This window comes from Schistocerca americana, chromosome X (assembly GCF_021461395.2).
Source record: "Schistocerca americana isolate TAMUIC-IGC-003095 chromosome X, iqSchAmer2.1, whole genome shotgun sequence".
Lineage (NCBI taxonomy): Eukaryota > Metazoa > Arthropoda > Insecta > Orthoptera > Acrididae > Schistocerca > Schistocerca americana.
The window spans coordinates 87,593,431-87,607,551 of record NC_060130.1 but is presented as its reverse complement, the minus strand read 5'-3'; the positions used below and the strand labels follow the sequence as shown (position 1 = coordinate 87,607,551).

General features: G+C 40.4%; 1 protein-coding gene across 1 annotated transcript in view; it reads right to left on the bottom strand.

The window, feature by feature from the left end:
• The window catches only part of LOC124556534, a 487,563-nt gene that overhangs the window by 206,454 nt on the left and 266,988 nt on the right, over nt 1–14,121 (bottom strand). Inside the window, exon 7 of the mRNA XM_047130488.1 lies at nt 13,695–13,886. Coding sequence (XP_046986444.1) covers nt 13,695–13,886 — 192 coding nt within the window. The remainder of the gene's footprint in view (nt 1–13,694; nt 13,887–14,121) is intronic.

Genomic DNA, 14,121 nt, shown 5'->3' with positions numbered 1-14,121 from the left:
AACTGTCGTCTAGTACCAGTACCTGATCAGAGCAGTAGTCAAAGAGCTGCAGCAGCTGCTGACTATAACCCAGTCAGAGTAGTGGTTGAGAAACAAAGGCCAACAGGAAAGTCGCTCAGTGGGCTGAATATTGTGGTCATCACTGGCTTTGGGACTAACCTAATAATTTGTCAATTTGTGTTAGTGAACTGTCCAGTTCACTACTATGGGTGATCCATCTCCAAAACACATTTAATTACGTCCAACCAATTATATTAAATGGGTTACTGCTAAATGTGCATTAAAAAGACAAATATGTGCAGGTGTGATAGTTCACCGGTCTGGGTTTAAGGATCCTACACACTTCTTGGATGTCAGTGCTTATATCTTTAAGAAAAGAGCACATCAAATTAACCAGCCTCTTAAAATCAGTTTTTAGCAGTTTGCAACTTTCTCTTGCTCAAGTCAGATGAAGTAAAGCAAATGTAACTCAATACAAAGGATGAGAGTTTAATGTTGTTCAAATTTAGTGATGATTGGTATGCAACTAATGTTATTTGTAAGCTATTGAAGAAACTGTAGACATTTGAGAAGAGAGATTCTCACTGGGTGTTGAAAGAAATAGTTCAGCTTTTTGTAGGACTATATATGAAACTGCAAAAAATGGTAGCAGATAAACATGCAGTAATAAATGCTCATTCAAAGGAAAAGTGGTCAGTTCTAGCAGCTTTATATATCCTGTAAATAAGGATGCACAATGTGAGTCGAAATATTGGCCACATGCAAAAATAAAATAAAAAAAATAAAAAAAAAAGAAATGAAACATTGCTAACATACCATTTCCTGCAGAGTTGGAGCATGTTTACATTTTCAAAAAGTGGAACGAGGGTACCTCTGTTAACATCTATGACATACAGTTATCTGATTATGAAGAGATGATCATGGAAGACAGGAGAGATCAAACAGAATTTCTATTTGTTCTGTTATATGTCATAAAGCACCATTGTGACAAACATGTAAAATTATTTATGATGCAAGTTGCTAATACAAAAACATACCATTTTTACTGTGCGAAAAACTTTTCAAGACTGGCAAGTAGTAATATTACTGTTTATAAGCATACAAGTGAAATTTGTAAGTGCTGGTTATGTTATTTTCACTCCAAACACAAACTGGATACACACTCAGTTGACTGTGCACTGTTTAAACCAGTCAGTGGTATAATGCCCAGTGGTAGGAATGAGTATGTAAGATGTACCAGATTTAACAAGAAGCTAAAGCTGCTGTTTGTGATTTATGTTGATATGGAATGTATGGTAGAACCAGCTTCTACTTGCGGTCATAGCAGTACCTCTGGTTCACACTCTGATTAGGTGTGTTTGCATACATCATAGCTGGAAATAAGCCATGAAGAATAATTATTGAGTTTCTCAACAGAAGTCTGTAATATTTGCCATGAACTGTTTAAGAAAGAGATTGTTAAACATAGAAGCGACTGTCATTTCACTTGTGCATTTTGGGGGGGGGGGGGGGGGGCTGCACATGCCAGCTGCAGTGTGAACTGCAGGTCTCACTATACAGTGCCAGTTGTAATTCACAATCTGAGCAATTATGATGGCTGTTTCTTGATTATGAACACATGTAAAGAAATCATGACAGACAGTGACAAAGAAGTTAAAATGAAGCCAGGTTGCATTTCTTTTCTGACACAATATACGGAAAAGTATAAATCATTTACAAAGAGTATCACAATAATGCACAATGAAAGTGGATGTAATACAAACTTCCAGTTTATCGATTCACTTAATTTTTTTTTTGAAAAGTGTGTATAATAAACGAAATGAGAAGAACTCATGATAATGAGGACATATTTTCATTATGCTTGTAAGTTTTATTTAATTAATCAGAAGGTGATTTTTCTGTATGAGTATGTGACTAATGAATCATTTTTATTGGGAGATCATTTACCTCAAATTGATAAGTCTAATTGTTTATTAACAGGTTAATCTATAACACAAGGTTGGTACAAAAAAGCATGAAGTGTTTGAAATGTATTCCAGTGTAGCACACAAGGAGAATATTCTGATTTACATTTGAAAAGTAATATACTACAGCTTACTGACTTTTTTTTTTTTAAAAAAGCTTTTGTGGTCTATATCTTAAAGCATATGGACTAGATTCTGGTCATTACATTACTTCACTTGGCTTACCATGTGGTGCTCCACTGAAAAATACAAGAGTAGAATTGTAGCTTATTATGATACTAAACAACTTCAGTTTATTGAAAGAGGCACTAGAGATGATGATTTTCTTTGTTCATGAGGTCATGCCACTGCAAACAATACAGGGTGAACATTAATAAAACCGACAAACTGCAGGGATGATTCCTGGTTGGAAATGGAAGAAAAATGGTCCTGTGAACATACGGCTGAAAATGCATTGTTGCCATGGTAGATGGTGCTGATGAATGACAGTGCCTCTGACCATGTGCCTTTGTTCCTTGTATGTTGCAGGCTGTGTGACTGACAAAGCATCTGTAAGCAGCAGAATGGTCTGGTATTGATGTTGGGAACAAACCAAGATGATATTTATGTATGACCAAGCAGATGAAAATGGTCGAGAGGCAGCATGGCTATACCAAAACAACATTTCAAACCCTTTTTTGGGTTTTAGTGTGGTCCTGGGTCCTTTCAGACAGAGGAACATGCAGAAAGGCAGTGAACTGCACGTACAGCAGATCTGGTAGATCAGGTTCTATGGGATACTGAGAAGAATCCTAGTACAAGCTCCAGGCAAGTGACCCACCAACATGATGTAAGCCAAAGCATGATTATGTGTATCTTGCAGGACAACCACTGCTATCCCTTCCACCTGTAATCCCATGTAGGCCACTTTGAACATCTGCTGTGACGTGGAAGTGATGCAGCTCCGTCCTGTGTTTTGGGATGATTTGTTGTCTTTGCGTGCACACCATCCATTTTGAGACACATGTTCATACGACCTTTTTTCCTCCATTTCTAGTCAGAAATCTGTCCCTGCAGTTTGTCAGTTTTATTAATGTTCACCATGTATATTCATTGCCAGTTATGATGACAAAACTAACAAATCTTAAATTATATATCTTCATGCAAATTGTCTGTGCAGCTGGTAAATGTTACAGTATCTTCCAGTGTCCTATTTTGTATGATTTTTCCCAGGGTTGAAACTTTTGATATGGAACACACATTAGATAGTTCTGATACAGGGTACATTTCAGAAGTGGATGATTTTTACTGAAGAAGAAATGTAGGACTTTTTGGAAATCTTAAATCTACAAGGAACATAACAGAAAATTATTAGTCATCTTATTATATTATTTCAAAAAATGTCAAAATAAGGTACCAATACAGGTACTGTGACTTAGAATTAGAAAGGGAAATTGTGTTTCTTTCATTTATTTTAGTAAGTGAACATTGGGTGGTGAATCATGAAATGAGCTAGTTCATTCCAGTAAGTGAATGGTGCTGATACGATCCCTGAAAAGAATGGTTTGGCCCATCTCAAGTATTACACATATTTCTGAAACTGATTCAAAAAAATTCAGATATTTTTGAACATTGTGATAGGCTGTTTCATTTTAGTAGCCAGTAACATGCTAGGTTGTGTTGGATGTTTTGTTTTAATGCCAGGTAGAATACTAGGTTCTGGATGATGGAGAGGAGGCAGGGGAGGGAGGCAGGTAGGTAGGGGAAAGTGGAAGGGAAAAGACGGCATGATGTCATATAAAGAAGGTGTGGCTTGTGATGACATAATGATTATGTCTGCTGTCTTCAGCACATAGCAGAAGTTCAAAGTAGCCTGAAAGACCAACAGCCATACCACTTATTTAAAGCCACTCATTTTTGTCCAGAAATATGTCAAATACTCAGGAAGACATATGTTCATAGCTTCCGACCAACCATACTATTTTAGTAACTAATAAAGTACAGTTTAAGACAATTTTGAATGATTTACTACTAACCAACTCCTTATAGTCAATTGACAAATTTCTTGCAGAACCAACTGATACACCTATTATTAACTGTATCACACAATATATTTAGTGAAGGTTGTGCCCCACAGCTGTTAAGTGTTTGAAAAATGTCATATTTCAACCCCTAAGAACTACTGATAAGTAATTTTTTATGCACTGTCAGTTTCAATTTCAATTCCTCTTCATGTATCTTAATGCTATTTATAACACTTTAAATACCAGTATTAAAATTGTGGCATCAAATAACATAAAAGCAAATCTATATCCCTGCCATCAATAGTTACATACATTACATAGAGATCTGTTGTTTGATCAGCCACACCTGTGCACAGCAACAAAGCACAGCCACTAGGGGGTAGCACCTTCAGACAGTACGGACAGCTGTGCCTTCCAACTGGTGTGCACAGACATTGCCTAGTGCCACCATGTGGAGACATCTAATATTTCTCTATTTAACCTTAGAGTGGAGTGTTTTCATCATCATTTTGTAATGTTCCATGCAATAGCTAACTTCACTCCATTCAAGAATCTCTGTTTGTTAATTTGGCATTGACCTGGCAATGTACACACTCTCCGTATTGAATGCTTTAGGAATTTATATATTAAAGTGTTTATCTATTTACTGGTGTTGTCTATTTTGCGTGTTATAACACAAGTGATCATGTTATGTTTCATTTGGTAACTAATCACCAGCCATTACAGTCTCTTTTTAGTCCTATGATACACTTGCCAGCTCATAGGCTGCAACATTGAACCCTGTGTAGGTACAATTATGGGATTCATTTCTCCTCTATGGCTCAACATTCAAATGCAGATATTCTTTCGCCTTTGCCGATGGGACCCAACCCTAATTTTGATGAAGATGAACTACTTTGTTCTTACATCACTGAGGAAGCTTGCCATACAGGGATGGATTTCTGATTAGCAGTTCTCACATCATTCAAGCCATTGCCGGTGACTCCATTCTTTGTCAAGCACACCAATATCTTCAGCACGGGTGGCCTGAGTGGCCTCCGGCATGTGCAGCAGATCCCATCCACTATTATTTTTTGCTGAGACACAGACTCTCGCATTGATGATGTTCTTTTGTCATCATCGACAGACAATGCTGTTCCGTGTGTGTTTGTTCCCACATCTCTTCAGAACAACGTTCTTAGTTTCCTGCATCAGGATCATTGAGGCACCTCATGCATGAAGTTTTTGGTCCACCCCCATGTCTATTGGCCCAGCATAGACCATGAGATGGAACATTTAATTGCTGTGTGCAAGTCATCAGGCCACTCCCCAGAAACATTATTCCTCTTGGCTGGAGCCATCACAGTCCAGGGAGTGTATCCATTTTGACTTCACCAGCCCTTCCCAAGAAGGTGCTCATCAATGCCTACTCAAAGTTCCCATCCATTGTCTACTGCCGCTCCACCCACGATGGGTCCTTCACTGTCATTGTTACTTCAGGCCCTGTACTCTGATGCAGGACAAGCAACAGGGACATTTTTGCAGTGTGGTGCCCTCCTGTCGATGACACCTAAGAGGACACGGATGTTACCTTTCTGGGGTTCTAGCGTGCCATGTGCAATGAGGAAGGGAGGCTGGGGTGACACTGGCTTACACGCATCCAACAAAGGCTGGGGTGACACTGGCTTGTGTGCACCCTAAACATGAGGGGAGGACTGTGGTAACCCATAGTTATCACACCAATCGTATCATACCTTGCCGTCCATCAAAGTTCAACAGGACATGAAGTGCTGCCCTGTCAATTGCTGCTCGATTAGCCCATGCCAAAATGGCTATATTTGTAAACTGTTCATCTGCTGACATGGTTAAAGTATACTGTGCAAGGCAAAATGGCCCTATCCAAAACCAGTACTGAGACAACTGTGGTGCACCAAGGGCCGAAGATGACAGGAGTTAACAATAGCTGCAGAGATGTGTATGGGTGAATAGATGTGCAGCTGTTGAGCAACTGAATGTCCAGATGAACCGAGGAGCTACAAACAGTGTCGCCTCACTGACCATTCGGCAGACTTTACTGCATATAGGCTTCCACAGCAGGCGCGTGGTTCACGCTCCCATGCTGATTGCTGTTCGTCAGTGATGAAGGCTGGAATTTGCACACTAGTACCTCACTGGTTGTGCAGTGGATAGCAACAGGTTGTCTTTTCAGTCAAATCATGTTTTATACTCCTTAGAATAGATGTCAAACACCCTGGAATGATTGTTGGAAAGGTTCAGGCTGGAGGCGGAAACATTATAGTATGGGGAATGTTTTTGTTGCATTCCCTGAGTGATCTCGTCTTTCTGGAAGGTGCAATGGATCAACACAAGTATGCACGTATCCTTGGGGACCATGTCCACTCCTATATGCAGTGTGTTTTTGCTCAACACAATTATGTCTACTAACAGGAAAATGCATTATGTCATACAACTTGCAGTGTATGTGGATGATTTGAAGAGCACCCTTGAACTTAGGCACTTTTCGCTTCTATTGACAAAGCATGAGTAGCAGTTATATTGTAATCATTATGAGTAGCTGATACTTGTCGGTCCTGTAGTATTTATAAGCCAACTGACAGTTTTGCTTATGGATAACTTATTCTAGATATTCCTGTCAATGTTTTGAGTTCCTTGTTGCACATACTGATGATAACGGCTTGTCCTTTCATGTTAGCAGAACCTGGAATTGAGCTTCCATTATACACACACGCTGGTTTCACTTCTTCACAGCTTTCTGATCTGGCTTTCTCTGGTACTAGTGCAGCAGACTTTTGTAATTTGGAACTTTATGTTATTAATATCTTATGAAGTCTTCCTGTGGATGTTCACATTTTGCAATCAACACTGTGTTGTACGCTTCTCATTTGTGTTCATCTGCGCTGGGGTTAGTGCCAATGACAGCATTCTTAAGAAAAACATTTTATACATTAATAATGATCAAAAGATGCGTTGTCCACTCATTATGTTTACAATATAACCAATGGAGATGCTCCAAAATCTGGATCATGTCTTGTGAATTAACTTATCAGTTTTCAATACACTTAAGACAGAAAAATAAAAATAATTTTGACACTTTTGATTTCTAATAATTAGTTTGCAGTCTGTGCAACTGAGTATTATAAGTAACTACACACTATTCCTTAAACCTCAGCACAGAAATATGAATAAAGCTCCTTGGCTTATACTTTCAATATCCCAGCCATCAGCAGCCACATCTTTGAGATGCAAACAGTAGTCACTACCAAGCACTCTCAACAAGCACATCTGGTATGGAAACATATTTTTCCTGCTGGTAGTACAAATGAAACATGCCAACTATGCATAGTATGTTTGGCACTACTGAGACCATCAAATTACTTCCTGGATGGCAAAAACTTATCCTGATAACTTCCCTTAATATTTTCTTGTCATTTCCATTCAACAATCTGAGTGACTTTTCACTTAAAATGCAACATCGGGTTACAAATTTATAGTTTTCTGTCCAAGAAGCTTGTTCCATTTTGAAACTGTAGTTTCTCATCTATTTATGTTGCAACTTATTTGTCTTAGTCAGACTAGGGCAACAAGGGAGAGACAAATGACGCAGCTCTTTGCTAGCTCCGAAGAAACAGGATTATGCTATAAAGTGAAGTCTGCATTGGCTCTGGGTTCCACTCTAAATGGAGGTTAGTTTTTTAGCTATTCTGTGACAGAATCACAAGTAACCAAATCGAAAATCAGTACATAAATGTTAAGAAAACTTCTCCATCATAAGTTTTCTCACTACTTCCAGTACTCCATAGCGCAAGGGTGAAAAACGTGTATTGCTGCATACTTTGATAAAGTCTTTTTCTGCTGACATAATTTTTTGTTTTTGTAAACACACAATTTTAGCTGTACTGAATAAATTATTATTATTATTATTATTTAGGCATCCAGCCCATATGTTTCATAACCACACTACTTGGCTATGACACAGGCCAGCACATAAACACATACTGTTCTGAAGTCCAAAATGTATAATACCATACTAATTCGTGCCAATTACGCATTCTCACTTACTTTATGTTTAATTAAAATAGACTTTCATCATGGTAAGTTCAATTCTGTTGTATTAGTACAGTGGCATTTTTCCATTACTATACAGAACACAAGAGTAAATATGAAAGAGAAATCAGTCATCACAATATATTCTCTAACATCATCTAAAATAGTCTGACAATGCTCAGATAGTTTACGGATTCCATGTCTGCAGTAGAAACCTACTCGTACAGAGTTAAAGATGTCACTGAGCCAGATTTGAAGTGAATTTTCATCCAGAAAGGAATTTTCTTGATGGTTATTCGATAAGGAGTGGAAAAGGTAAACATTTTAGGGCACAAGACCATAAGAATAGCAAACTCCTGGACACTTTTATTTGTGAAATCAGCAGAGTGCAGTAACATATAGTAGCAACACTTGCTGCAGTTCTGTTGGCCATTTTTATTACATTGCAACTGAAAGATGTCTCAGTTGTTGGTGACAAATGTCAGCTGTGATGGACACAGCCTCAGGGAGAGATTGCAGTATACAACACCATGTGCCACCAGATGCAAAATATTATCTGTTAACACTGCCCTGTGCTCAAGGTCATGTCTTTTATTGGGGCTCAGCCACCTGCCACACGAACATGAGCCACCACCTCTCCCATTCCCTACTGCATTCATTTCTTTATCCAAACTCCTGCACTAGCAGTGAACCTCCACCTGCTCCATCCCAGGGGAAAGCCCTTTCTGTATTTCATCAATGATAATATATCCTAAGTTTTAATTAAATTTCTTTTGCTGTCTCCTTTCTGATGTTCATCCATCACACTCCTCAACCTGTACAATAATTGTTTGGCCTTTATTCTACATCAAAATCTTAAATTCAAAGGTCATCTACAATTATGTAATTCTAATCATTTGGCAGTTCAGAAGTACATAACTGCAGTATAAAGTTCATTTCAGTCACACGGGCCCATCTTTGTACTGCAATTTTCAAAAACATTAATGTATGCTAAGACTAGCAGTTTAGAAAGTTTAGCATCTGACCCTGGTTATTGAAGTAGGCCCCAAAAATAGTCAACATAAACATGAAAACTAGTGTTCAATCATGTCTAACATGTTGCTTCACAAAGGACAATTAATTAATGATGCTGCCATTTGGTTACTGAACAATTGCAAAAATGGATAATATATATAAATAAAATTTCTAAAACTGAACAATGAAGCAATGTCCACTATAGGCCTCTTCCCTGTCTCATTCAATGCAGAATTTGCACATGAGTTATCATCACTCTTAATCTAAATTTATTGCTAATCCTTTAACCAGAATGTCATTACAATACGAATACAGCCTCCAAGGAACTCATAACTTAATATACAGAAGATAATAAACACTTGTTGCAGTCAATCACTGTTATATCCTGTGACTGTGGGGTGATGTGGCAGTAGTATCACATGATATGCCCACTAGGACGACAGATAGCTTGCGTGAGGAAGTGGCAGTGGTGACGGTATACATGTGAGGCCAGCACTGAGCTGACCAAGCCTGGGCAAAGGAGCCGCAACTGCCATAACACCAGCATCAGCATTCTCAGTTTCCATCTTCTTCTTTCTACTTTGTCTGGCATGAACATTTAGTGCACCCTAAGCAGTGGACTACTTTTAATGCTTGCCTGAAGAAAGGCCACATCACCTCCATGTGTCATTCATCGGCAGTTGTTCAGGATATGGACATGGACATAAACTGTGTGACTCCAATGCTTGGGACTTCTTCCAAGTTGTTTATTGAGTTAAGTGTTTTTTGCCATATGATCTGTCTACAGATCGACACAGGTGCTGCACTGGTGTTATTGAACACTCAAATCAGTGTGAGTTTAGGCTCACCGCTGTTGAAACTGGTCATGTTGAAGCTGGTCTGTTATAAAAAACAGTACATTGCATTGTTGCAACAATTTACTGCACCTGCCTCCTACTAGTCAGTGGTTCACTCCCTTGCATTTTTCGTGGTTGCTGATGCTGATGTTCAGAACTTGTTTGGGATGGACGTATTTCAGGCATTTGGATTTTCCATCAGTGATGCAGTTCATCTTTTTCCAATCAGATACCACATTCTCAGTCAGAAACACTGAATGAGGAGTATTCAGACTTGTTTTCAGAAGATATAGGATGTGCTGTGAATTTTTCTGCTCATATTTCTTCAAAATACATGGCTTGGCCTCATTTTTGTCATGTGCATACTATTTCTGTCACCATGAAAGATCAAGTGGAAGCAGAATTGGACAGACTCCAATCTCTAGGAGAGGTGCATCCTGTTATGGCTAGTGAATGGTCGTCTCTATAGGTTACAGTTTGAAAACCATTGGGGAAACTTTGCATCTTCGATGACTTCAGTACTACTGTCACTGTGCAGTGTATCATGTATACATATCCTTCGCACAACAGGAGGAACTGTTGGTGAAATGATTGGGCCACCGGCACTTTTCTAAAATTGATTTGTCTGAAGTGTATCTATGGGTTCCTGTGGTTGAAGAGTCTCAGTGAGTTCTGGTTTTGAATAATCGTTTTGGTATCTATCAATGTTTGCGCCTTCCTTTTGGTGTGGCTAGCACCCCTGTCATTTTCCAAAGACTTTTAGAGCAATTGATTGTGCCTGTCCTGGGTTGCATTAATTATCTGGATGATATTGTCATGGGGTCCTCCATGGCTGATCACCTGCAAAATTCATGCACTAAACTGTTAGCTAGGAGACACGTATTTTGGCCAAGGACTGATGGCAACAGTGCTCATTTTGTCACGGCTTGTGAGTAGTGTGCCTGACAATGCACGACTGCCAGGCACCTCTGTCCCCCAGGCCTGATCAGCACCAGCCATGGGAACACATTCATGTAGACTTTGCAGCTTCCTTCTTGAATTCCTATTGGCTCCTGGCTGTGGATGCATTTTCCCAGTTTCCTTACATTCTCTGGCAAGCATCTTTGTCAGCTGAAGTCAGAATTTGTATGCTTTTAAGGGTTTTTTTGTATTGTGAGGTCGCCTTGTACCTTAGTTTCTGATAATGGGCCCCACTTCATTCCTCACTTTCAACTGTTGTTCCCATCAAGGCATTCATCATGTTACAGCTCCATCATTCCTCCCTCAACCAAATGACAAGGCAGAACAACTAGGCAGAACAGCAAGTCACAAAAAAAAGGTTGTTGTGGATTCTTCTCTGGATGACGCCCTTCTCCATTTCATGAGGACCTATCACTTCACGCCTATGGGGAAGCAGAGCCTGGCTGAGTTGCTTCATGGCTGGCAGCCATGCACGCTGCTCCACCTTCTGCAGCCTGTGCTGCACCTGCTGTGTTCAGATCCATGCAGCCACTTCATACTGGGATCGCCGGTGTGGGCGTGAGGGTGTGGTTACTGTCCCAAGTGGATACTGGCTACTGTCATCCACCCCGGAGACCCTGTCTGTGTGACATCTGTATGGTCAATGGGGATGGTGGCACGCCACCTTGACCAGTTGTGCCCCCACTCACCGTCGGCAGCTACAGGCTCTCAGGTGTGGCCACTGTTGACTCAGCCCACTGGACTGCCCTCCACCCTCCTCCCTGGGGTCCAGCTTCATGGCACTGAGTGCCAGTCCATCTCTGGCCTCAGGTCTTTTGCTGCAGCCTGCTGTTCCAGTTGGCCCATCTCCATCGGCCCCTTCTCCAATCACCAAATCAGCCATCGACACCAATTGGTCCAACCTTGCCATCCCTGCACTGGGACTTGCCTGCCGATGACTATGTCATGACGGCTTCCTTTTCTCTGGCGCTGTCTTCGGGCACCGCACAAGCCCACTGCCCTCGGCCAAACCTACGTCCCTGTGCAGTCTGGCTCTACGATCTGATGGCCACCCAGCACATCGTTCCTCCACCTCCATCGACACCAGCTACTGCTGCTCTGGACCTGACGGATGTGTCTCTTGGCTGGCCAGCGGAATTTCCTCCATCACCTGGGCATCCACTTTGCATGAGGGAAAGATGTGTTATATCCTGCGACTAGTGCATATCGGAAGAGTGTGGTGTTGCCACATGTGTGTGTGTGAACCAGCCACCCACTGTATCAGTGATCAGTGCAGGCTGGTGGCTGGAGGTCACCTGTGGTAGGCATGCACATGGAAAGGTCTCCACCATGCCATCGGCTTACAACTCATCCACATATATGCACAGAAAAGCATTAACTGGTCCCTCTCACATGTCTTTCCAGTGTGCCATTCCCATCAATGTAGCTTATCTTGTTACATCTACATCTACATTTATACTCCACAAGCCACCCAACGGTGTGTGGTGGAGGGCACTTTATGTGCCACTGTCATTTCCTCCCTTTCCTGTTCCAGTTGCGTACGGTTTGCAGGAAGAACAACTGCTGGAAAGCCTCCGTGCACACTCGAATCTCTCTAATTTTACATTCGTGATCTTATCGGGAGGTATAAGTAGGGGGAAGCAATATATTCGATACCTCACCCAGAAATGCACTCTCTCAAAACCTGGACAGCAAGCTACACCGCGATGCAGAGCACCTCTCTTGCAGAGCCTGCCACTTGAGTTTGCTAAACATCTCCGTAACGCTATCACACTTACCAAATAACCCTGTGATGAAACGCACCACTCTTCTTTGGATCTTCTCTATCTCCTCTGTCAACCGAACCTGGTACGGATCCCACACTGATGAGCAATACTCAAGTATAGGTCGAAAGAGTGTCTTGTAAGCCACCTCCTCTGTTGATGGACTACATTTTCTAAGGACTCTCCCAATGAATCACAACCCGGCACCTGTCTTACCAACAATTCCACTTCAAATCGTTCCGTACGCATACTCCCAGATGTTTTACAGAAGTAACTGCTACCAGTGTTTGTTCCGCTATCATATAATCATACAATAAAGGATCCTTCTTTCTATGTATTTGCAGTACATTACATTTGTCTATGTTAAGGGTCAGTTGCCATTCCCTGCACCAAGTGCCTATGCGTTGCAGATCTTCCTGCGTTTTGCTGCACTTTTCTAATGCTGCAATTTCTCTGTATACTACAGCATCATCCGCGAAAAGCTGCATGGAACTTTCGACACTATCTACTAGGTCATTTATATATATTGTGAAAAGCAATGCTCCCATAACACTCCCCTGTGGCATGTCAGAGGTTACTTTGTCTGTAGATGTCTCTCCATTGAGAACAACCATGCTGTGTTCTGTTTGCTAAAAACTCTTCAATACAGCCACACAGCTGGTCTGATATACCGTAGGCTCTTACTTTCATAAGGAGATTCATGCAAGTCTGTTTTCTATTGTAGCTGAGTGCTTCATGAATAAAGCCATATTTGGGTCACTTTGGACAGGTCTCGAGTACTACATAGTCACAGCAAACATGTTTCCCAAAAAACAGTCAATGAATCGAAGCTGGTGAATGGGTAATTCCTTTATATTTGGGTAAAAGTATAGAAATTCTTCCACAATCATCATCAAAGGATACAAAGTAATCTAACAGACATGCAAAACCAAACAGTACTTCTCAACATCCATATACATGAAGAAAATGCATAACCACATATGTGCACTTACTAATACAATAAAACAAAAAGAGTGTGTAAGAATGTAGTGTAGTTTATTATACAAGATATTTATGGAAATATTAAATGAAATGTGACATTATAAGACTTATGAAATTCTACATACAAACCTTAGAGGCTGACTAAGCTGTGATACTGCGGCTAGCCTGTCCATCATAGGATAAGCTAGATCTAAAAACTGATACTTGTTTGCTGATGAAGAAAAGGATGAGCAGAGAAGAAGATGCAGTTGAAGTAAAGGCAGAACAGTCCCCAAACTCATTAGCTGTCCTCTAAATTGCCGTTCTTTAGTTTCAAACTGCCTGTAAGAATGAGATAAATGATAACTTTTACCATTAAAGTTTCTCTCATTCACATTATACTCTCAAAAAGATATTTTCCATATAATTATTGTGGAATTTTTCACAGTGGTCTCAGCAAAAGATTATGTGCAATATTGTGAAATAAAAATTACACCAAAATAAAAATATCCATACAAAGCTTAAACAAGATTGTCAAGAAGCATGCAAACTGTGAAAAAAGAATTACAGCCAAGCA